A 25,344-nucleotide genomic window follows, 5' to 3' on the forward strand; every position below is an offset into this window, starting at 1 on the left:
TCACCTGTGTGTGAGGGGGAGGAGGGGTAGCTAGCTACCACTCCCCTACCCCCCCGCTAACTAGCGCGGGGGTAATACACCCTCGTTAAATTCTAATGGCTCGCCATTTCAGCTACGCTAAAAGTAATAACCCTTTGTAAATAGCTAAGGTTTGTATGGTTAGGAAAAATACAAATTATCTTCGAATTTGTCATGTTTTATGAAAGAATTTCTTTGATAGTCTTCGTACTGTTTTCAAAGATGAACTAACGTTTAGTTTTTTAGGCTACGCAGTTGTTGACGTTCAGGACGTTCAACATGCGCTCTATCGTTACGATAGAGAGAGAGTGTATCACGGTTTCACTTTGCAGTAAGAGTAAATCGATTCTGACGTTTTGTTCATTCTTTCTTAGCTTAAATGTTTTAAATTCTAATTTAAAGGAACTTTTTATTTGGAAAACCTTTCAGTTTTTTCCTTTAGTCAAATAACATGTTTTTTTTGACGATATATAATTGGGCTCTTCTCTTAGGTGCGAAATCAAGAGAGAGAGAAAAAGAGATAGAGACGGAGGGAGAGAGAGGAGAGAAAACGTTCCGTTCAAGCGGGTAACGTTGTTCTCTTGTTACTCTCGTCCCTAGTCTCTCTACGGGGAGGAAGGTAAAACGTTTTTAGGTTTTTATTCTCGTCCCCAGGCTATGTGCGGTGAGAGATTGAAAACGTAGTTTATATGAACTAGTGTTTAGTCTCTTTCCCAGCCACTGAATTTTTTATCTTAATATATGTTTTCTGTTTTTTGCTGGTATTGATGAGCTGCATTATACGACTGATTTCGCAATTACTACCTTTTAATGAAGGGTAGAATTGCGTGTTTCAGGTAGAAATCAGTAAAAGTTTCGATTTCAGTGAAATAAGTGCAAAACAGAAAATTGATAAAGTGATATGCGCAAAGTGTTACAGTGTTGCGTCCGAGGGTTCGTCTGTTCGTGCCTGTCGTTCACCTAGTCCGGGACCTCTTGCAAGCTCCCAAGCCCAGGGGAGAAGTAATGTCGAACGACTTATGGGTTCGAGAGGCCTTGATCAACGAACAGACGTTTTCCCTCCGTGGTTTCGGGCGTATCTACCCAAGATCGCCCCACCCACACAAAGACGAGAGAGCCCATTTATTCCTCGTCTGCGGAAGAGGTTTCTCGTAAGAAACCATGGACCAAGGTCTCGCGGCTTATTAAGCGCAAGTCGGTCCCTTCCGCGCAAGTCCAACGGCCCAGTTGTAGCCACTGGGTCAGTTCGGACTCGCTGCAGTCTTCCGACGACTGCTCACCTCCTAAGAGAGGCAAAGCGGTACAGCATCAGGCAGTCACACCGTCTGTTGCCGCACCTGCTCCTGTAGACCCTAAGTGGTCTTTGCTGCAGACCATGCAGTCTCAGTTAACGTCATTGATGCAGGACTTTCGTGCGGAGAAGGTTGACACTGCACCAACCTCTAGCCTACAACCAACCACGGTTGTGCGTCCTGTGGACGCTGAGGCGATCTTCTGCCGCTGAGGCGATCTTCTGCCGCACTCCAGCTGAGAGAGTCCCGCCACCCATGCGTTCCAGTGTACCCTGCCAGCCGCATGTTGACGTTCAGCGACGCACGGAACCTTCCGTTGACGTTCGCGAGGTACAACAACAGTCTAAGTTGTTTTGTTTTGACGCGGTGCGTCAACCTCCGCATTCTAGAGTTGTTTTGACTGCTCAGTCTAGACAGTCAAAGCAGTCTCGAGTGGACGCTGTACGTCCTCACGCACCTGTTGTGGTTGACAGTTCAGTTGTTGACAGTTCACAGACTGTCAAGCAGTTACATGACGTTGCGTTCTGGTCTGCTACTAATGCACCAGTGAGAGACTCAGCTTTTATCGGACAAGGTTCCTGTAGATGAGGAAGTTGCTGTTCTCCCTCCTACTGATATTCCCTTGAGGACTCTGTCAGATGGAGAGGAGCCTTAAGCTGCTTAGCCTCCTATGGACTTTAATTAAATCATGATGATTTTTTTAAGGATCTTCGTCCGGATCTTGTAACTGCTGCTCCTCGTTCGCCTAAACGTCAGAACTTACACTAGGCCTAGCTACTTCGAAGCCGTTGTTTTTAAGCTAGTGCTCTCTCGCTCTCCTAGAGAGCGTTACGTTGGCTAGGCGACTGGTTTTTTCACCAGGAGGAGTTTGGGGGATACAGCCTTTGATTTCCCTTCTTTTAAACTGGTTTATAGAGCGAGAGTCTGATATGACACGAGAGAAGTTCTCGGCTTGGGAGTTCATGCCTCTGCCCAGATAGACTTCTCAATTCTGGTAGACTCTCCCTGGCGCTTAGCCAGGAGACGCTCCAAGTTGTTTACAGGTCAACTTCTCAGCTTTTGTCGAGCCTTTGAAGTTTTGCTGTACTATTATGTCACATAACAAGGCTTTCAGGGATGGTAAACGGTTCCGCCTCAGTCGCTAACCCCGTCTGTTGCCACACCTGCTCCCGTAGACCCTAAATGGGCTTTGCTGCAAGACATGCAGTCCAAGCTTGCATCCTTGATAGAGGACTTAAATGCGGAGAAGAACCTTCTGGCCAACAACCTTCCAACCGGTCGGTTGTGCGCCCTGTTGACGCTGAGGTAACCTACTCGCGTCTGCCAGTTGAGGTGGTTCCTCCTTCTGGCCAACAACCTTCCAACCGGTCGGTTGTGCGCCCTGTTGACGCTGAGGTAACCTACTCGCGTCTGCCAGTTGAGGTGGTTCCTCCACCGATGCGACCCAGTGTGGGTTGCCAGCCGCACGTTGACGTTAAGCGACGCTCGGAGGTGGTTGTTGACGTTCAGGACGTTCAACAACCAGCAGAGGTGACTTGTTGTGACGCAGTGCGTCAACCTCAGCAACCCGGTAGGGTGTTGACTGCACAACCCAGATGGTCTAGACAGTTTCGGGTTGACGCTGTACTTCCTCGCGCACCCATGGTTGTTGACAGTTCACAGACTGTGCAGCAGTTCCATGATATTGCGTCCGGCTCCGTCACGCATCCACCAGTGCGACGGGATTCAGCGAGTCAGACGTTGCCCACTCCGTTGCCGTTTCCTCATCAGTTTCGGATGAGGAACCCTCTGATGAGGACGTTGCTGAACAAGACGATCAGCCCCCAGCCCTGCTATCCATCCAGAAGATGCTGAAGAAGGAACGCTGCTCAGTCAGGCTGTGGATGAGTCTGGTAGGGACGCTGTCATCCGTGGATCAATTTGTGTCACTAGGAAGACTACACCTCCGTCCTCTTCTATACCATCTAGCTTTTCACTGGAAAAGGACAAGACGCTAGAAGCGGTCTCGATCCCGGTTTCCGAAAAGATAAAGTCTTGTCTGACTTGGTGAAAGGACTATATCAACCTAAGAGAGGGTCTTCCCCTGAATGTTCAGACTCCCAACCACGTTCTCTTCTCGGACGCATCGGACGTAGGCTGGGGTGCGACATTAGACGGTCGGGAATGCTCGGGATTATGGAACTCGAGTCAAAGGACAATGCATTTCAACTGCAAGGAGCTACTGGCAGTACGTCTGGCCTGGAAAAGCTTCAGGTCTCTCCTTCAAGGCAAAGTGGTGGAGGTGAACTCGGACAACACCACGGCTTTGGCGTACATCTCCAAGCAAGGAGGGACCTACTCTCTGACGTTGTACGAGATCGCAAGGGACCTCCTCACCTGGTCAAAAGGTCTAGACATATCACTAGTAACGAGGTTCATCCAAGGCAACTTGAATGTCATGGCAGATTGTCTCAGTCGGAAGGGACAAATAATTCCAACAGAATGGACCCTCCACAAGGATGTATGCAAGAGACTTTGGGCCACCTGAGGCCAGCCAACCATAGATCTCTTCGCAACCTCGATGACCAAGAGGCTCCCAATATTTTGCTCACCAATCCCGGACCCAGTAGCAGTTCATATAGATGCCTTTCTCCTAGATTGGTCACATCTAGATCTATATGCATTCCCTCCGTTCAAGATTGTCAACAAGGTACTGCAGAAGTTCGCCTCTCACGAAGGGACAAGGTTGACGCTAGTTGCTTCCCTCTGGCCCGCGAGAGAATGGTTCACCGAGGTACTTCGATGGCTAGTAGACGTTCCCAGAACACTTCCCCTAAGGGTGGACCTTCTACGTCAGCCACACGTAAAGAAGGTACACCAAGGCCTCCACGCTCTTCGTCTGACTGCCTTCAGACTATCGAAAGACTCTCGAGAGCTAGAGGCTTTTCGAAGGAGGCAGCCAGAGCGATTGCTAGAGCAAGGAGAACATCCACCCTTAGAGTCTACCAATCGAAGTGGGAAATCTTCCGAAACTGGTGCAAGTCAGTATCCGTTTCCTCGACCAGTACCTCTGTAACTCAAATAGCTGACTTCCTCTTATATCTGAGGAAAGAACGATCTCTTTCAGCTCCCACTATCAAGGGTTACAGAAGCATGTTGGCATCAGTCTTCCGTCACAGAGGCTTAGATCTTTCCAACAATAAAGATCTACAGGACCTCCTTAAGTCTTTTGAGACCACGAAGGAGCGTCGTTTGGTTACACCTGGTTGGAATTTAGACGTGGTACTAAGATTCCTTATGTCAGACAGGTTCGAACCGCTACAATCAGCCTCCCGGAAAGATCTCACCTTAAAGACTCTTTTCCTGGTATGCATAGCCACAGCTAAAAGAGTCAGTGAGATTCATGCCTTCAGCAAGAACATCGGATTCTCATCCGAAACGGCTACATGTTCTACAACTTGGTTTTCTAGCCAAAAACGAGCTGCCTTCTCGGCCTTGGCCAATATCGTTCGATATTCCAAACTTATCGTATGGTTGGAAATGAACTAGAAAGAGTCTTATGCCCTGTAAGAGCTCTTAAGTTCTATTTAAAACGAACTAAACCTTTACGAGGCCCGTCTGAAGCTTTATGGTGTTCAGTTAAGAAACCATCTTTGCCTATGTCAAAGAATGCTTTATCCTATTTTATCAGACTGTTAATACGAGAAGCTCATTCCCATCTGAATGAGGAAGACCAAGCTTTGCTGAAGGTAAGGACACACGAAGTTAGAGCTGTCGCAACTTCCGTGGCCTTTAAACAAAATAGATCTCTGCAAAGTATAATCGACGCAACCTATTGGAAAAGCAAGTCAGTGTTCGCGTCTTTTTTATCTTAAGAATGTCCAGTCTCTTTACGAGAACTGCTACACTCTGGGACCATTCGTAGCAACGAGTGCAGTAGTGGGTGAGGGCTCAACCACTACAATTCCCTAATTCCATAACCTTTTTAATCTTTCTCTTGAAATGTTTTATTATTGTTTTTGGGTTGTCCGGAAGGCTTAGAATCCTTTCGCATCCTACTTGATTTGGCGGGTGGTCAAAGTCATTTCTTGAGAAGCGCCTAGATTAGAGGTTTTGATGAGGTCCTGTTGTATGGGTTGCAACCCTTGATACTTCAGCTCCTAGGGGTCGCTCAGCATCCTAAGAGGATCGCGAGGCTCCGTAAGGAAGACGTACTTAAAAAGGCAGAGTAATTGTTTAAGTCGACTTCCTTACCAGGTACTTATTTATTTTATGTTTGTTATTTTGAATAACTGCTAAAATGAAATAAAAAATCCTTAGCTCATAATAATGTAAACAATTATTGCTGGTCTCTACCCACCCCCCTGGGTGTGATTCAGCTTATATAATCACCGGCTAAGTTTAATATTGATAAATGTTATTTTTATAATAAAATAAATTTTTGAATATACTTACCCGGTGATTATATATTAAAGGACCCTCCCTTCCTCCCCAATAGAGACCCAGTGGACCGAGGAGAAAATTGAGTTCTGTGTTTACATTGAGTACTGAGTACCTGCACGACAGATGGCGCTGTTGAAGTACACCCCCTACCTGCATAGCGATCGCTGGCGGATTTTTTACGTAGAGTTCTCTGTCGAGCAACAGAGTTGCAGCTTATATAATCACCGGGTAAGTATATTCAAAAATTTATTTCATTATAAAAATAACATTTTTTCAATATTTAACTTAGCCGGTGATTATAATAGCTGCAACTCTGTTGCTCGACAGAAAACTCTAAGGTAAAATTCGCCAGCGATCGCTACACAGGTTGCGGGTGTGCCCAACAGCGCCATCTGTCGTCCAGATACCCAGTACTCGATGTAAACAAAGAACTCAATTTTCTCTCTGTCGTGCTCCCGACAAGACGTGCTTATTCGCTGTTGCTAAACTGGATTTGTTTTCACAACTAATTGGTGAAGTACACTATTCTAGTTTTGAGCTTTCGCTGTGCAGGCTTTTTCTTCGCAATTCCTTGAACTCTTTTTGATTACGGATTCTTTGTTGATGACTTTTTGATAGTTTTTGAATTCCCCTTTGACCAATTCAAAATGGCTGACCCTTCACAAGTCCCAAAATTTAGGAAGTACAATGCTAGGGACTGTTCAAGGCGTCTTCCGAAGGCCTCTATCGACCCTCACACCGTTTGTTCCAATTGTCGGGATAAAACCTGTCAATTGGAAGATCGATGTGAGGAGTGCGTTGGGCTTTCGGAATTCGATTTTATCGAATTCCAAAAATATACACGTAGGCTAGAGAGAGATAGAGTTAGGAGAAGTTCCTCTCGTTCTATTGACTTTTCCTCTCCTCATGCCCCACAACCTATTCCTTCCCCTGTAGTGGTTGCTCCTAATCCCCCTTCTGGCACTCAGGAACCTTCGATGGCTGATATGATGCGTGCCATCCAAGCTCTGGGTGAGAGAGTTGAGTCCCTGGCTAGTGACCGTAATCAGCTCATGGCGGATGTCAAGGAGCTGAAGTGTAAAAGTGCAGTGGGAAGTGTTAAAGTGAGTGATAGTGTTGTGGATAGTGTTGCGCTTGAGGGTTCGTCTGTTCGTGCCTGTCGTCCTCCTAGTCCGGGACCTCTTGCAAGCTCCCAAGTCCAGGGGAGAAGCAATGTCGTACGACCAAAGGGTTCGAGAGGCTTTAATCAGCGAACAGACGTTCCCTCCGTGGTTTCGGGCGTATCTACCCAAGATCGCCCCACCCACACTAAGACGAGTGAGCCCATTTATTCCTCGTCTGCGGAAGAGGTTTCTCGTAAGAAACCATGGACCAAGGTCTCGCGGCCTCTTAAGCGCAAGTCGGTCCCTTCCGCGCAAGTCCAACGGCCCAGTTGTAGCCACTGGGTCAGTTCGGACTCGCTGCAGTCTTCCGACGACTGCTCACCTCCTAAGAGAGGCAAAGCGGTACCGCATCAGGCAGTCACACCGTCTGTTGCCGCACCTGCTCCTGTAGACCCTAAGTGGTCTTTGCTGCAGACCATGCAGTCTCAGTTAACGTCATTGATGCAGGACTTTCGTGCGGAGAAGGTTGACACTGCACCAACCTCTAGCCTACAACCAACCACGGTTGTGCATCCTGTGGACGCTGAGGCGACCTTCTGCTGCACTCCAGCTGAGAGAGTCCCGCCACCCATGCGTTCCAGTGTACCCTGCCAGCCGCATGTTGACGTTCAGCGACGCACGGAACCTTCCGTTGACGTTCGCGAGGTACAACAACAGTCTAAGTTGTTTTGTTTTGACGCGGTGCGTCAACCTCCGCATTCTAGAGTTGTTTTGACTGCTCAGTCTAGACAGTCAAAGCAGTCTCGAGTGGACGCTGTACGTCCTCATGCACCTGTTGTGGTTGACAGTTCAGTTGTTGACAGTTCACAGACTGTCAAGCAGTTACATGACGTTGCGTTCTGGTCCGCTACTAATGCACCAGTGAGAGACTCAGCTTTTATCGGACAAGGTTCCTGTAGATGAGGAAGTTGCTGTTCTCCCTCCTACTGATATTCCCTTGAGGACTCTGTCAGATGGAGAGGAGCCTTAAGCTGCTTAGCCTCCTATGGACTTTAATTAAATCATGATGATTTTTTTAAGGATCTTCGTCCGGATCTTGTAACTGCTGCTCCTCGTTCGCCTAAACGTCAGAACTTACACTAGGCCTAGCTACTTCGAAGCCGTTGTTTTTAAGCTAGTGCTCTCTCGCTCTCCTAGAGAGCGTTACGTTGGCTAGGCGACTGGTTTTTTCACCAGGAGGAGTTTGGGGGATACAGCCTTTGATTTCCCTTCTTTTAAACTGGTTTATAGAGCGAGAGTCTGATATGACACGAGAGAAGTTCTCGGCTTGGGAGTTTATGCCTCTGCCCAGATAGACTTCTCAATTCTGGTAGACTCTCCCTGGCGCCTAGCCAGGAGACGCTCCAAGTTGTTTACAGGTCAACTTCTCAGCTTTTGTCGAGCCTTTGAAGTTTTGCTGTACTATTATGTCACACATAACAAGGCTTTCAGGGATGGTAAACGGTTCCGCCTCAGTCGCTAACCCCGTCTGTTGCCACACCTGCTCCCGTAGACCCTAAATGGGCTTTGCTGCAAGACATGCAGTCCAAGCTTGCGTCCTTGATAGAGGACTTAAATGCGGAGAAGAACCTTCTGGCCAACAACCTTCCAACCGGTCGGTTGTGCGCCCTGTTGACGCTGAGGTAACCTACTCGCGTCTGCCAGTTGAGGTGGTTCCTCCTTCTGGTCAACAACCTTCCAACCGGTCGGTTGTGCGCCCTGTTGACGCTGAGGTAACCTACTCGCGTCTGCCAGTTGAGGTGGTTCCTCCACCGATGCGACCCAGTGTGGGTTGCCAGCCGCACGTTGACGTTAAGCGACGCTCGGAGGTGGTTGTTGACGTTCAGGACGTTCAACAACCAGCAGAGGTGACTTGTTGTGACGCAGTGCGTCAACCTCAGCAACCCGGTAGGGTGTTGACTGCACAACCCAGACGGTCTAGACAGTTTCGGGTTGACGCTGTACTTCCTCGCGCACCCATGGTTGTTGACAGTTCACAGACTGTGCAGCAGTTCCATGATATTGCGTCCGGCTCCGTCACGCATCCACCAGTGCGACGGGATTCAGCGAGTCAGACGTTGCCCACTCCGTTGCCGTTTCCTCATCAGTTTCGGATGAGGAACCCTCTGATGAGGACGTTGCTGAACAAGACGATCAGCCCCCAGCCCTGCTATCCATCCAGAAGATGCTGAAGAAGGAACGCTGCTCAGTCAGGCTGTGGATGAGTCTGGTAGGGACGCTATCATCCGTGGATCAATTTGTGTCACTAGGAAGACTACACCTCCGTCCTCTTCTATACCATCTAGCTTTTCACTGGAAAAGGACAAGACGCTAGAAGCGGTCTCGATCCCGATTTCCGAAAAGATAAAGTCTTGTCTGACTTGGTGAAAGGACTATATCAACCTAAGAGAGGGTCTTCCCCTGACTGTTCAGACTCCCAACCACGTTCTCTTCTCGGACGCATCGGACGTAGGCTGGGGTGCGACATTAGACGGTCGGGAATGCTCGGGATTATGGAACTCGAGTCAAAGGACAATGCATTTCAACTGCAAGGAGCTACTGGCAGTACGTCTGGCCTGGAAAAGTTTCAGGTCTCTCCTTCAAGGCAAAGTGGTGGAGGTGAACTCGGACAACACCACGGCTTTGGCGTACATCTCCAAGCAAGGAGGGACCTACTCTCTGACGTTGTACGAGATCGCAAGGGACCTCCTCACCTGGTCAAAAGGTCTAGACATATCACTAGTAACGAGGTTCATCCAAGGCAACTTGAATGTCATGGCAGATTGTCTCAGTCGGAAGGGACAAATAATTCCAACAGAATGGACCCTCCACAAGGATGTATGCAAGAGACTTTGGGCCACCTGAGGCCAGCCAACCATAGATCTCTTCGCAACCTCGATGACCAAGAGGCTCCCAATATTTTGCTCACCAATCCCGGACCCAGTAGCAGTTCATATAGATGCCTTTCTCCTAGATTGGTCACATCTAGATCTATATGCATTCCCTCCGTTCAAGATTGTCAACAAGGTACTGCAGAAGTTCGCCTCTCACGAAGGGACAAGGTTGACGCTAGTTGCTTCCCTCTGGCCCGCGAGAGAATGGTTCACCGAGGTACTTCGATGGCTAGTAGACGTTCCCAGAACACTTCCCCTAAGGGTGGACCTTCTACGTCAGCCACACGTAAAGAAGGTACACCAAGGCCTCCACGCTCTTCGTCTGACTGCCTTCAGACTATCGAAAGACTCTCGAGAGCTAGAGGCTTTTCGAAGGAGGCAGCCAGAGCGATTGCTAGAGCAAGGAGAACATCCACCCTTAGAGTCTACCAATCGAAGTGGGAAATCTTCCGAAACTGGTGCAAGTCAGTATCCGTTTCCTCGACCAGTACCTCTGTAACTCAAATAGCTGACTTCCTCTTATATCTGAGGAAAGAACGATCTCTTTCAGCTCCCACTATCAAGGGTTACAGAAGCATGTTGGCATCAGTCTTCCGTCAAAGAGGCTTAGATCTTTCCAACAATAAAGATCTACAGGACCTCCTTAAGTCTTTTGAGACCACGAAGGAGCGTCGTTTGGTTACACCTGGTTGGAATTTAGACGTGGTACTAAGATTCCTTATGTCAGACAGGTTCGAACCGCTACAATCAGCCTCCCTGAAAGATCTCACCTTAAAGACACTTTTCCTGGTATGCTTAGCCACAGCTAAAAGAGTCAGTGAGATTCATGCCTTCAGCAAGAACATCGGATTCTCATCCGAAACGGCTACATGTTCTACAACTTGGTTTTCTAGCCAAAAACGAGCTGCCTTCTCGGCCTTGGCCAATATCGTTCGATATTCCAAACTTATCGTATGGTTGGAAATGAACTAGAAAGAGTCTTATGCCCTGTAAGAGCTCTTAAGTTCTATTTAAAACGAACTAAACCTTTACGAGGCCCGTCTGAAGCTTTATGGTGTTCAGTTAAGAAACCATCTTTGCCTATGTCAAAGAATGCTTTATCCTATTTTATCAGACTGTTAATACGAGAAGCTCATTCCCATCTGAATGAGGAAGACCAAGCTTTGCTGAAGGTAAGGACACACGAAGTTAGAGCTGTCGCAACTTCCGTGGCCTTTAAACAAAATAGATCTCTGCAAAGTATAATCGACGCAACCTATTGGAAAAGCAAGTCAGTGTTCGCGTCTTTTTTATCTTAAGAATGTCCAGTCTCTTTACGAGAACTGCTACACTCTGGGACCATTCGTAGCAACGAGTGCAGTAGTGGGTGAGGGCTCAACCACTACAATTCCCTAATTCCATAACCTTTTTAATCTTTCTCTTGAAATGTTTTATTATTGTTTTTGGGTTGTCCGGAAGGCTAAGAAGCCTTTCGCATCCTACTTGATTTGGCGGGTGGTCAAAGTCATTTCTTGAGAAGCGCCTAGATTAGAGGTTTTGATGAGGTCCTGTTGTATGGGTTGCAACCCTTGATACTTCAGCTCCTAGGGGTCGCTCAGCATCCTAAGAGGATCGCGAGGCTCCGTAAGGAAGACGTACTTAAAAAGGCAGAGTAATTGTTTAAGTCGACTTCCTTACCAGGTACTTATTTATTTTATGTTTGTTATTTTGAATAACTGCTAAAATGAAATAAAAAATCCTTAGCTCATAATAATGTAAACAATTATTGCTGGTCTCTACCCACCCCCCTGGGTGTGATTCAGCTTATATAATCACCGGCTAAGTTTAATATTGAAAAATGTTATTTTTATAATAAAATAAATTTTTGAATATACTTACCCGGTGATTATATATTAAAGGACCCTCCCTTCCTCCCCAATAGAGACCCAGTGGACCGAGGAGAAAATTGAGTTCTGTGTATGACTTCAAGATATTACATGATCTGAAGGCAACACTAGGAATATACGCAAATTCAGTCATGAGAGCAGTGATATTAGAAAGTTTAAAAAATGTGGACTACAACTACTCTTTGTAATATATTACTTAAAAGTTCAATAATATCTTATCTTGAGTCTTCCCCAACTGAGGGGGATTACATATTGGTAAAAAAAAAAAAAAGATTTAATAATTATTCATTTTACATTCCAGGTTCGAAAGAAGCGTTTGGCCCGTCTTGCAGCCGGTGCCAGTAATAGTAGTACCAACAGTGAGACGTCTCAGATTTCTGCACCCACCTCACCAGTAAGGCCATCAGTTGTGATATATTTTAGATTGTCATGAAATAATATGCTTCATGTAGTTTTAGCTATTGTTTCTTTGGTGCTATTATAGTATGCTATCTACCGTCGAATTTCTCTTATAGTATGCTATCTACCGTCGAATTTCTCTTATAGTATGCTATCTACCGTCGAATTTCTACTATAGTATGGTATCTACCACAAAGTATGTTATCTACCGTCAATGTTAATCCTCCTGTTTGATGAGGATTATCAAACAGTTTACGTACCACAAGTATGTTATCCTCATTGGACTTTAATGATAGTTTGATAATATTTATTGGCTGGACAACATGGGTGCATAATTATAAGTAGTTTGTAGGGAAACTTTTTTTTTTACAAATTATTCAAAGCTCATCATACAACAATGTTACAAGTTATTCAAATGAAAAATCAAATATTACAAAACTGAAAGAAAATAATCTATGAAAAATATTCAATCAAAAATTTATTCTACTACTGCTTGTAAACATATCTTACATCATTCAAGAAAGCAGGAAATACATCTTCGCCTTTTCTCAGAACTTTCCAATTTAAACCACCACACTACACACTTCCCGACACATTAAACCAATCAGTGACAGTATTAGGTGATTTCCCAGTTAATTGTAAAGTAGTGTTAATTGGGGTCTCATAAACAAAATAATAAACCAATTCCAAAATTTCTGAAAGGGGTGGTAGATAGCAAAATCGGCGGTAAATGGCATACTATAATAGCACCGTTTCTTTTACTGCAAACTTTAAATTCATATTGGTAAGAAAATGTAAAGTCAAAAGGAATGAGGTGAATTATAAACATGTACAGTTAAGAATCTTAGTGTCTGATAGGCTATCTTTTCGGCGTTCATACTCTGGAGCGATAACTGCCAGAGCGATACTTTTATAAGCGACCACTTTTGAACGATATCTATAAATGAGCGATTTACATCGGAGAGATGCAATTATGAGAGATATTCTGAAAAATAGTGTGAGAAATAGTTGTTTCAAAATTGGCGAGGAAATTTCATTCACAAGTGATGGAGAAAGTCGTAGCTACCGGAGATGCTCCACCCAAAATTATTCAAGAGAGATACAATCGTCAAGTCAGGAAGCAGCTACCAAAGTTGGTGCATCCAAAAATCTTGCAGTTACTATTAAGCATCAGAAAGAAAGGATGTATTCATTTCTTACCTTCAGCACTAAGTTTGCAAAATTGATTGGTCTTACCATGACAATATACAGTTATATCTCCAAGGAACAGATTCTTCTATTTTACTTAGCTGAAGAAGACAAACTCAGGATTCTGATTATTGGGACAAAGTATATGAATAGATTAATTCTTCAATACCTTAATTCCATGACTGGTTTATTGATGGGACTTTTAAAGTCATATTTCCGGGCATCTTTTACCAGCTTTTTACAGTTCATGTAGATGTATTGCCAAACAAGTCAAAGGGATAATTACCGCAGGTTTTATTTGCCGCTTTTATACTTTCTCCGAGGTTTTTCTTAAAACCTAGAGATGAACATTTAAACTTTAAAAATTCTACCTGACCTTTTATGCTTTGATATAAATTTGAAATACTTTTTGTCATAATATTCTTCATATTTTTTACTTTTATTTTTTCATAGTTTTTCATTAGAGTTTATTTTTACTTTTTTTTTAAATTTTAAGTAAATTTGTTGCTTCACAATAATTGCTCAAAAGTTATTTCTGTTAAATAGACAATCACTAAAAGATAAGCGCTGGAATAAGTATCGCTCTAAGAAAAAGCGCTTCAGAGAACGGCTGGGTTTTTTTCTTATTATAGTTAGGATAATAATGAATAGTGTCTAGAAGATTGCCAAGGGTTATAGGAGGAATGATTTTCTACTCAAAATGTTAACCATTTATATATTTTTACTTGATATTTCATACTTAAGAAATGCATAGACATTACTGTACTTGACTGTAATTTGTTGATTTCACATACTGTATACTTCATAACAAAAAGTACTAAAGTACTTATTCCTACAAGGGTACAAACCTTTGTCATTTGATTTATGATTTCAACGAAGCTTGAAATTGGCTTTTAGAATTCTATAACAAGGTGTTGGTAGTTAACCCCTTCGTTACAGTGACGTCGCTGGACGTCAAAACATGCCTGGTACTTCACATGCTGACGTCCCAGATACGTCATTTACAAATATAAACCATATGGTAGTTAGAATCACTTGTATATCCTGCAAAAGAGTACAGCACATAGTCGTCTATCACACACAGGAAATTTCACTAAAAATGTTCCTCCTCCTCCTGGATATTAGCCCCTCCTCCTTTCTTCAGCCAACCAACGAACTCTTTTTGATTCCAGCCTTGATTCCTGATTGTGTAAGAGCTATTTGTTCTTTCACTAATAAACTTTATTGGGATTATCTTTTGGCAAAGCTGGAAGGTTAGCCATTAGACTTTCAATGCGAGTTGGCAACTCTATCCAACCATTATACTGTAGTGGGGATGGTAGAGGGTGGCTGAGGGGTACCTAGCCACCTTTATCTACTTGTTTATTGGTGAGCTACGTCACTTTTTCATTTGGCATGTAGAGGCCAGATGTGTCCACTCTCTTCTCTTTAAGACTTGGCCATACTGACTTACTTTATGCAAATTACTTTTTCTTTTTCAGGTGTGCTGTTCTGTCTTTGACGCTCCCATGTGTACCTGCCCTGGTCGTGAAGGGCGCTCATGCGGTACCTTGATGTCGTCAGCTGAGACCGACTCTTATTCGCTGTGCCCGACCTGCATGGGGCGTCGCTGCGTTCGCCCAGTGAAGTGTGTGTGGGGTGGCTTGCGGAGAAATTTGGGCATCGCAGGAGGAAGAAGCAGAAGAGAGATCTCTCTTCCCGAGGGTCCTCCCCAGGGGCAAAAAGATCTCGAACTTCTTCCCACTTACTTAGATCTCTTTCCGAAGCTGCTCCTCGCTTGCCTTTCTCTGGGGGACACTCGAGTAAGAGTGTAGACCAGTTAACTCCATGGAAACCTTGAAGGTACTGGGGGAGTTGTTGCTTCCCCTAGAGGAGCATCTTCACCTCCAGCCTCTGGGGAGCCTTTCTCCCTTTCAGAAGTACTGCAAGTGTGGCCGTCCCTATGAGTGTCTGCACCCCCATCTAAGGAAGTTCTCATTCAGCTCCTTCAGCATGGAGCGCTGGGAGTCCCTTCGACAGTTGCTTCGGAAGCTAACGCCCTTGATGTTTGCGAGGTCCATCTCTCCCTCTTCTTGCCCCTCTGTGCATTTCCGCGGTCAGTGCTCCTGTTCGCTCCTCTGACGGCCTCCTGCTGACGATGAGTCTTCTTGCCATCCTCACACAATGTCATCACCTAACCCCCAGCCTCTTAACTCTCCCCACAGTCAATGTTCCAGCCCGCTCATTCAATGCTCTCCTGCTGCGGAAGATGAGACAAAGGATCAATCTGTGGCCAGCCCTCTGTCTGCTTGCCGATTGCCAGGTTGAGACCAGGCATCCTCTCGTCCTTGTAGACAATCCCCTTTAGGATGTCGTTTTCAACGCTCCAATGACCATCGAGATCGGTGGTCATCACGATCTTGACGCTCTTTGTCAAGAAAGTGTTCATATTTAAAAGCTAGACGCTCATGATCACAATCTGGACGCTCACTGGAGAAATCTAACTGAGGCCCTTTGCGTCAATAGGCGTAGGTGGAGATCATGATGATTTATGGGGTAACTGAAGTGGCATTCACTCAAGTGATCATAATTTCGTAAAGGATGGTAACTGTTTTAGATGCGTATGGCTGTCAGACGACAAATATTTTGTAATTTTATTACGGGTATAGTATACCAAAAGGGCCATACAAATAATAACGTCTGTCAAAATTACAAATGGAGACAATGGAGTTAGGATGATGTCAGAATGAAAAAGTGCTTTATTTCTGTTATTTATCAAAATAATCAAATGAAACTTCTTGATTGTGTTATGCTAGATGTTTTCCTCCACATACACCAAGTACAGGTAATCGTCGACTTTTGACCAAGATAGGGACCTATTCAGGTTGATCTGGATGCATGTCGAACTTAAAAAGCTAAGTTTCTGTAGGTTTATTATGCAGCGTCATGATTCGGCAATCATCTAAGTCATATTTCATCTATATTTTCTTACTGTATATCATTATTTCCTTTTCTTGTTTCATAGCATATATGCTCTATCAAAGCATTTTTGTATTCTATTTTTCAATTTCGGAAGCATTTTAACTATCAACAATTATCAACTCTCTTTGTTTACCTCTGGTTGTTATCAGCTGATACGAAGGTCCACCTACCTTATTGAGAGAATGCGCACATACAAATGACAAGGCATATTTTTTATATATTTTCTTAATTTAATCATAATATCTTCATGATGAATATTACATCAGCACCTGTATGTTACAAGATATTATAGTTTTCATACAGTTTGTTTATAGCCATTATTATTAGTCATCATATGAATATGTTCTCTCTCTTTCTCTGTGTATATGTGCGCATACGAGTTCTTCAATTTTAAAGCTTCATACAGTATTTAATTTTCAGTTCATTATTAAGCCTTCATATTTTATTAGACATTATTTTGTTTAATTGTGGTTTATTAAAGCATATTTGCATCATATTTTTCCATTTCGGGAGCATTTCAAAAATCAACAATTACTTTTGTTTTAGACTTATTCCAAATATCTTCATAATGATTAATACATCAGCACCAATTTGTTATTGGATATCAAAGTTTCCATAAAGTTTGTTTATAGCCCTTATTACAGTAACTAATTATTTAATGTCTGAAATATATTCATGGAACATCATTGGGGCTGGTCCCCTTAAACAGATCCACATATTTTCCTGTTTATAGTCATTCGGACCTATGTAAGATAAACATTGCCTTGGATCAGGATTGCGTGGTCAGCATCCAGAATCCAACTGACTACGACCTTGTTTCTTCTTCATCTCCTCCCTACAAAGGCGACTAGTAGAGACCAGAATGACTTGTCTTCCTGTTCCATCATCAACATAATCTCTTCTTAAGCCTATTGATGCAAAGGGCCTGCATTAGATTTCGTTATTCGTCTCTATCTTGAGCTTTTAATTCAGTACTTCTCCATTCATCATCATCTACTTCCCACTTCATAGTCCTCAGCCATGTGGGCCTGGGTCTTCTAACTCTTCTCGTACCTGGCGGAACCCAGTTAAATGTTTGGTGAAGAGGAAGACAAAACAACTATTCTTTTAGAATGGCTTCGTGGAACAATCGGACATATTCTTCCACAAGGAAACTAGAGGACCACTCCGGATATCAGATCTACCATCGCCTTCAGGAAGAACCTGTCACTAGGGCAAGTGCTAAAGCCCGGAGTATGCAATCGTCAGACTACCTTTACAGCCCAATATTTACGCGAGTACACCCACAGGTCTTGAGTTTTGTTTTTGTTGGGGCCTGTGGTAGGTATTCAGAAGGTTATGTAGCTTACTTAGGTCCGTACAGGACAAGAAACATCCCATCTAAGATAAGTCTCAACGTTAGTCTAGGTTAATCGGTGGAGTGTATGGTAATTTCTCTCCTTTCCTTTTCTTTATTCGTGCAGTGATTGTGCTGTTATTTGCTGGATTGGATGTTGATATGGGTAAGCTACCATGCTAAGAAACTTCAATATGATTAAGGTAGAAAAGTATCCCCCTATCCTCTTTATGAGCGGGAGGATGAATGAATTGTAGGACGCTTGATTGGCCATACATTGTGACAACGTATCCTCCTGAGTCTATAGGTTCTCATAGGCTGTCTTTCCTTGAACAGAAACCTAATTCTTGAGAATCTAGTTTCAAGTGTTGGGGGAAGGTGGTAAGGAATCAACACTCCCTTTACTCTCTCAGGTCGGAGTCTTTTGACATCCCAGAATTTTAAACCAAGCACTATAGTAATAGGTTTGTATTATTCATTTAGAAACAAATCACAAATTTTAAAAGTAGTTTGTATTTTTCCTAACTATACAAATCTGGGTCCTATAAGTTTCACTTCCTACCTGAACCACGTTGCAAGTCCTAGGTGAGGGTCAAAGTGGCTTTCCGGCCACCCGCCAGTACCTACCAATACCTTGTTATAGATTTTAAAGGGTAAGTTCCAGCCAAGCTGAAAAAATACTCATAAAGAATTCAGGTCTGTATAGGTGATGATGACGAGGATAAATATAAATATGATAATAATAATAATAATTCGTGTTATGAAAATTTTTAACCCTTTTCAGATGATTTTTCTTTTAGTATCTCCAGAGTATCTAATGGAATCTAATTTTATTTTATTACATTAGGGCATACCGTTTCCAACTTCCCCAAATGCAAATCCATCATCACTTCTGCCTTCTCCAAATAAAAGACAACCCCCACCGTCTCCGTTAGAAATTACGCCTTGTAAGAAAGGTGAGTACAGTGTATAGAATACATCTTACTTCTAATTGTGTTATAATTTAGCAGTTGTAGACTAGGTTTGAAGTTGAAAGTTAAAGTTTCTTTGTGTAAGACCTTAATTATATCGATAGTTTACATAATATTTACGGTTTTCTCTCAAAGGCTTAGAAGAACCTATGGAGATAGAAACGAAGGCTGAAACTCCGACCAGCTTAGAGACGAGTCCTCACTATGGCAGCGACAACAAACGTCCCAGGGTAAGAATATTACTGTACAGGACAGTACATGGGTTGTGTTATCTTGTCCTTTGTCCTTTTTGCTTGTACAATAATGAATAAACAGTAGTATATTCAAGGTTTACAGGAGTATTAAGGTTCTTTTTTTTTCAGAGTGTCAGTACAAGTGAAGTTACTGAAGAATTAGTGGTTTCAACGTTGGCCAATGTGCTTCAGGCTACATGGCAAGATGTCACCATTGCTTGCCCTATCACAGTACAAGTAAGTGTTAGTGAAGGCTATTTTTGTAGGGTAAAGTGTAGGAAAGTTATCCATTACACTCTATTTAATGTTTATAAATAAAATATTAGGTTATATACATGATAAGTAACATTTTGTTGTAAAAATTTCTAAGTATTGCACTCAATTTTCTTTGTTTCTTTCTACATCAATACAAAACCTCATTCTTTAATAGGAGTATGATTTCAACAAAGCTGGAACCCTGCTGTTAGAATTTTTAACGATGTATCGGTAGTTACTGGGAGGTGGCTGGGTAGCCCTGCCCCCTACCACCACACTGAGTAGTCACTTTGACTTCAGCCACCGAGAAGTAAGGATGTACAGTACTCTTAATGCTAACAAAGCTAGGCTGTATTTCCTAATTAATTTTTTTTTCAGAGCAATTGTATTGACTGACCATAGAGAATCAACATAAAGGCATGGAGTCCTACCCAGGTATACCTGGCCTTAGTTTGGCGGGTTCTTGAGTAAAACCTAGGTAGATCCCCATTCTTTCTATCTTTTTTGCAGGGAGTATGACTGCATGCAGTCATCCGCATGTGCCAAGTGTAGGGAGTGGCCATTTTCACAGTGGTAATATTACAGCAGGAGGAGGAATTTAAAGCCTAATTCTTTGCCTTCATTTTCTTCCTTGAGATCAATGAACGATGCTTGGTCTCTCATGTCCCCCCAATGGTACTCAAGTTTCTTCTTCCTTTTAGTCTTTCTCAGACAGAAACCCGAAGAAGGGTGACGTCTTAAACCTGCCCCTGTGGCATGCTGCAGGCAAGGAGTACTTATCTCTCTCCTCCAGCAAAGGAGGTATTTTCTGCCCTTAGCCTCGTAATTTCTAAAGACAATGCTTCAAAGAACCTATTACTAATGACTGAATGGTCTTCCTTAGGACTAGATGGCATTCCATCAACAGAAAAGCAGCTGCAAGCCTTAGCTACTTGTAGGACTCCCAAGTCTTCTGCTGGTGACTTCTTCCTCTGTTCTTGATGTGATGCCCTCCATTCAGGACAAGCCTACTGAAAGTGTAGCGGATCGCTGATCTTCCCCTTTTGTGACCTCCTCCCCTTTGGCTGGGAAATCCACCATTAAGGCTATTGAGAAGGCAAAGGAAGTGACCTAGCCCTCCCTCTCATCCCAGCCTGATGCCTACGATCCCTTCCTCTGTTGCTGGACCACCTGTGGCCTCCTGTGTCTCAGCCCAGCCTGCTCCTGTTCTTGCTTCCCCCTCACGTAAATATGACAGGGGTGGTATTCGGTATATGAGACAGTCCTGTCTCCAGCTTCACACAAACTTCATGCTCTCCCTTCATTAGACAGTTAGACTTCAGGGAATTCCTACTGCAGAGGACAAGAGAGACTTATGACCATCACAATCAGAGAGGCTGTGCTAAATCTTCACACTGACATGCACCTGCATGAGTAAAATCATCTTATAAGGAGTCTCCACTTGCATTATCTTTAGGGGGGAGCCCTACACATCCACATTCAGTCTTAGGACTGGAGAGAAAAGGGAAACCTTGAGACCACCCTTCAGAATGGGCAAGGGGGTAGTATCATGGGGCGGAGGCTTGCACAGCGGAATATGTGCCACCTCCCTTTCATTGGCTGTGTTTACGCTGTATCTCTCGATTTCAGAAAAGAACCTCGCACTGTAGACAGAAGTGAGAAAAATGTTGGATAAGGGTGTGCTTTAGATTGTACGAGGCTCTCCTCCTTGAACGAATTTGTGTTGCACACCCCGTTCAAGATGGAGACTGCGAGTGCCGTGAGATAAGGAGTAATGAGCTTTATGATGAGTCTCGACCTGAAGGACGCCTCCTTTTAGATACCATAGATATATATATACTGTATATATATATATATATATATATATATATATATATATATATATATATATATATATATATATATATATATATATATATATATATATATATATACAGTAGGTCCTCGGGTTACGACGGTCCCGACTTACGCGGTTTCGCCGTTACGAACGCGCCCCATAAAAATATAAAAATAATATTAAGCGTCGTTCCGTCTTACACCGTTAGCGTCGTAAGCGACGTAAACAATTGCGAACTAGTTTCTAGCGCGCGGTGGATGAATACGCTTTGCGGTGGTTGTGGGCGAGGAAGACGGCGTCGCTCAGTTCCACTCATACGCCATTTTTGGTTGTGATTGCCTGTTCTTTCTCTCACGTGTTTGATCGTTTTTTTGAACTTTTTGCCCTTCATTATGGCTCCAAAGCGCAAGGCAGATTCTTCTGATGGTAGTGCATCGAAGAAAAGGAAGGCCATCACCATGGAAGTGAAATTAGACATTATTAAGCGGTCTAAAAACGGTGAAACGCCAACGAACATTGGCCGATCGCTTGGCCTTAGCCGTTCGACCGTGGCTACTATCCTTAAAGATAAGGAGCGCATTGTTGAACACGTAAAAGGATCTGCTCCAATGAAAGCAACAGTGATAACGAAACAGCGTAGTGGTTTAATTATCGAAATGGAAAGGTTATTAGTGCTTTGGTTGGAAGATCAAAATCAACGGCGTATTCCAGTGAGCTTAATGGTTATTCAAGAGAAGGCTAAAAGGTTATTTGAAGCGTTGAAAAAAGAAAGGGGGGGAGAAAGTGAAAGTGAAGAGTTTTCGGCTAGTAGGGGTTGGTTTATGCGATTTAAGGCTCGGGCCAATTACCATAATCTTAAAGTGCAAGGTGAAGCTGCTAGTGGGGATAAACCAGTCTCTCCGTCCCTTGCAACATCCCTTCCAGTGTGCAAGCCAACCATAGGAATAAGGTAAGGAATTGTTCTCTTTTTTTTTTATTGATATTTACTTTAATTCATGTGGTAAGGAATTGTTTTCTTTTTTTATTGATATTTACTTTAATTCATGTGGTAAGGAATTGTTTTCTTTTTTTTTTTATTGATATTTACTTTAATTCATGTGGTAAGGAATTGTTTTCTTTTTTTTATTGATATTTACTTTAATTCATGTGGTAAGGAATTGTTTTTTTTTTTTTTATTGATATTTACTTTAATTTATGTGGTAAGGAATTGTTTTCTTTTTTTATTGATATTTGCTTTAATTCATGTGGTAAGGAATTGTTTTCTTTTTTTATTGATATTTACTTTAATTCATGTGGTAAGGAATTGTTTTCTCTTTTTCTAATATTGTTTTTATGTCATTTGATACATTTTATTATAGTACAGTATACAGTAATACTTTACAGTACAGTACAGTACGTATATTTATGGTGTTCCGACTTACACGGAAATTCGGGTTACACCGCGTCTTAAGAACGGATCAGCGTCGTAACCCGAGGACCCCCTGTATATATATATATATATATATATATATATATATATATATATATATATATATATATATACTGTATATATATATACTGTATATATATATATATATATATATATATATATATATATATATATACAGTAGGTCCTCGGGTTACGACGGTCCCGACTTACGCGGTTTCGCCGTTACGAACGCGCCCCATAAAAATATAAAAATAATATTAAGCGTCGTTCCGTCTTACACCGTTAGCGTCGTAAGCGACGTAAACAATTGCGAACTAGTTTCTAGCGCGCGGTGGATGAATACGCTTTGCGGTGGTTGTGGGCGAGGAAGACGGCGTCGCTCAGTTCCACTCATACGCCATTTTTGGTTGTGATTGCCTGTTCTTTCTCTCACGTGTTTGATCGTTTTTTTGAACTTTTTGCCCTTCATTATGGCTCCAAAGCGCAAGGCAGATTCTTCTGATGGTAGTGCATCGAAGAAAAGGAAGGCCATCACCATGGAAGTGAAATTAGACATTATTAAGCGGTCTAAAAACGGTGAAACGCCAACGAACATTGGCCGATCGCTTGGCCTTAGCCGTTCGACCGTGGCTACTATCCTTAAAGATAAGGAGCGCATTGTTGAACACGTAAAAGGATCTGCTCCAATGAAAGCAACAGTGATAACGAAACAGCGTAGTGGTTTAATTATCGAAATGGAAAGGTTATTAGTGCTTTGGTTGGAAGATCAAAATCAACGGCGTATTCCAGTGAGCTTAATGGTTATTCAAGAGAAGGCTAAAAGGTTGTTTGAAGCGTTGAAAAAAGAAAGGGGGGGAGAAAGTGAAAGTGAAGAGTTTTCGGCTAGTAGGGGTTGGTTTATGCGATTTAAGGCTCGGGCCAATTACCATAATCTTAAAGTGCAAGGTGAAGCTGCTAGTGGGGATAAACCAGTCTCTCCGTCCCTTGCAACATCCCTTCCAGTGTGCAAGCCAACCATAGGAATAAGGTAAGGAATTGTTCTCTTTTTTTTTTATTGATATTTACTTTAATTCATGTGGTAAGGAATTGTTTTCTTTTTTTATTGATATTTACTTTAATTCATGTGGTAAGGAATTGTTTTCTTTTTTTTTATTGATATTTACTTTAATTCATGTGGTAAGGAATTGTTTTCTTTTTTTTATTGATATTTACTTTAATTCATGTGGTAAGGAATTGTTTTTTTTTTTTTTTATTGATATTTACTTTAATTCATGTGGTAAGGAATTGTTTTCTTTTTTTATTGATATTTGCTTTAATTCATGTGGTAAGGAATTGTTTTCTTTTTTTATTGATATTTACTTTAATTCATGTGGTAAGGAATTGTTTTCTCTTTTTCTAATATTGTTTTTATGTCATTTGATACATTTTATTATAGTACAGTATACAGTAATACTTTACAGTACAGTACAGTACGTATATTTATGGTGTTCCGACTTACACGGAAATTCGGGTTACACCGCGTCTTAAGAACGGATCAGCGTCGTAACCCGAGGACCCCCTGTATATATATATATATATATATATATATATATATATATATACTGTATATATATATACTGTATATATATATATATATATATATATATATATATATATATATATATATATATATATATATATATACAGTAGGTCCTCGGGTTACGACGGTCCCGACTTACGCGGTTTCGCCGTTACGAACGCGCCCCATAAAAATATAAAAATAATATTAAGCGTCGTTCCGTCTTACACCGTTAGCGTCGTAAGCGACGTAAACAATTGCGAACTAGTTTTTAGCGCGCGGTGGATGAATACGCTTTGCGGTGGTTGTGGGCGAGGAAGACGGCGTCGCTCAGTTCCACTCATACGCCATTTTTGGTTGTGATTGCCTGTTCTTTCTCTCACGTGTTTGATCGTTTTTTTGAACTTTTTGCCCTTCATTATGGCTCCAAAGCGCAAGGCAGATTCTTCTGATGGTAGTGCATCGAAGAAAAGGAAGGCCATCACCATGGAAGTGAAATTAGACATTATTAAGCGGTCTAAAAACGGTGAAACGCCAACGAACATTGGCCGATCGCTTGGCCTTAGCCGTTCGACCGTGGCTACTATCCTTAAAGATAAGGAGCGCATTGTTGAACACGTAAAAGGATCTGCTCCAATGAAAGCAACAGTGATAACGAAACAGCGTAGTGGTTTAATTATCGAAATGGAAAGGTTATTAGTGCTTTGGTTGGAAGATCAAAATCAACGGCGTATTCCAGTGAGCTTAATGGTTATTCAAGAGAAGGCTAAAAGGTTGTTTGAAGCGTTGAAAATAAACCAGTCTCTCCGTCCCTTGCAACATCCCTTCCAGTGTGCAAGCCAACCATAGGAATAAGGTAAGGAATTGTTCTCTTTTTTTTTTATTGATATTTACTTGAATTCATGTGGTAAGGAATTGTTTTCTTTTTTTTATTGATATTTACTTTAATTCATGGGGTAAGGAATTGTTTTCTTTTTTTATTGATATTTACTTTAATTCATGGGGTAAGGAATTGTTTTCTTTTTTTATTGATATTTACTTTAATTCATGTGGTAAGGAATTGTTTTCTTTTTTTATTGATATTTACTTTAATTCATGTGGTAAGGAATTGTTTTCTTTTTTTTTATTGATATTTACTTTAATTCATGTGGTAAGGAATTGTTTTCTTTTTTTTTATTGATATTTACTTTAATTCATGTGGTAAGGAATTGTTTTCTTTTTTTATTGATATTTACTTTAATTCATGTGGTAAGGAATTGTTTTCTTTTTTTATTGATATTTACTTTAATTCATGTGGTAAGGAATTGTTTTCTCTTTTTCTAATATTGTTTTTATGTCATTTGATACATTTTATTATAGTACAGTATACAGTAATACTTTACAGTACAGTACAGTACGTATATTTATGGTGTTCCGACTTACACGGAAATTCGGGTTACACCGCGTCTTAAGAACGGATCAGCGTCGTAACCCGAGGACCCCCTGTATATATATATATATATATATATATATATATATATATA

At 42.2% G+C, this 25,344-nt stretch overlaps 1 protein-coding gene across 1 annotated transcript in view; it reads left to right on the plus strand.

Annotated features, from left to right (window-relative positions):
• Positions 1–25,344, plus strand: part of LOC137658577 (ubiquitin conjugation factor E4 B-like) — a 144,704-nt gene that overhangs the window by 12,542 nt on the left and 106,818 nt on the right. The window contains exons 2-5 of the mRNA XM_068393481.1: positions 11,956–12,048; positions 18,386–18,494; positions 18,645–18,739; positions 18,872–18,979. Coding sequence (XP_068249582.1) covers positions 11,956–12,048; positions 18,386–18,494; positions 18,645–18,739; positions 18,872–18,979 — 405 coding nt within the window. The remainder of the gene's footprint in view (positions 1–11,955; positions 12,049–18,385; positions 18,495–18,644; positions 18,740–18,871; positions 18,980–25,344) is intronic.

This window comes from Palaemon carinicauda, chromosome 1, assembly GCF_036898095.1.
Source record: "Palaemon carinicauda isolate YSFRI2023 chromosome 1, ASM3689809v2, whole genome shotgun sequence".
Lineage (NCBI taxonomy): Eukaryota > Metazoa > Arthropoda > Malacostraca > Decapoda > Palaemonidae > Palaemon > Palaemon carinicauda.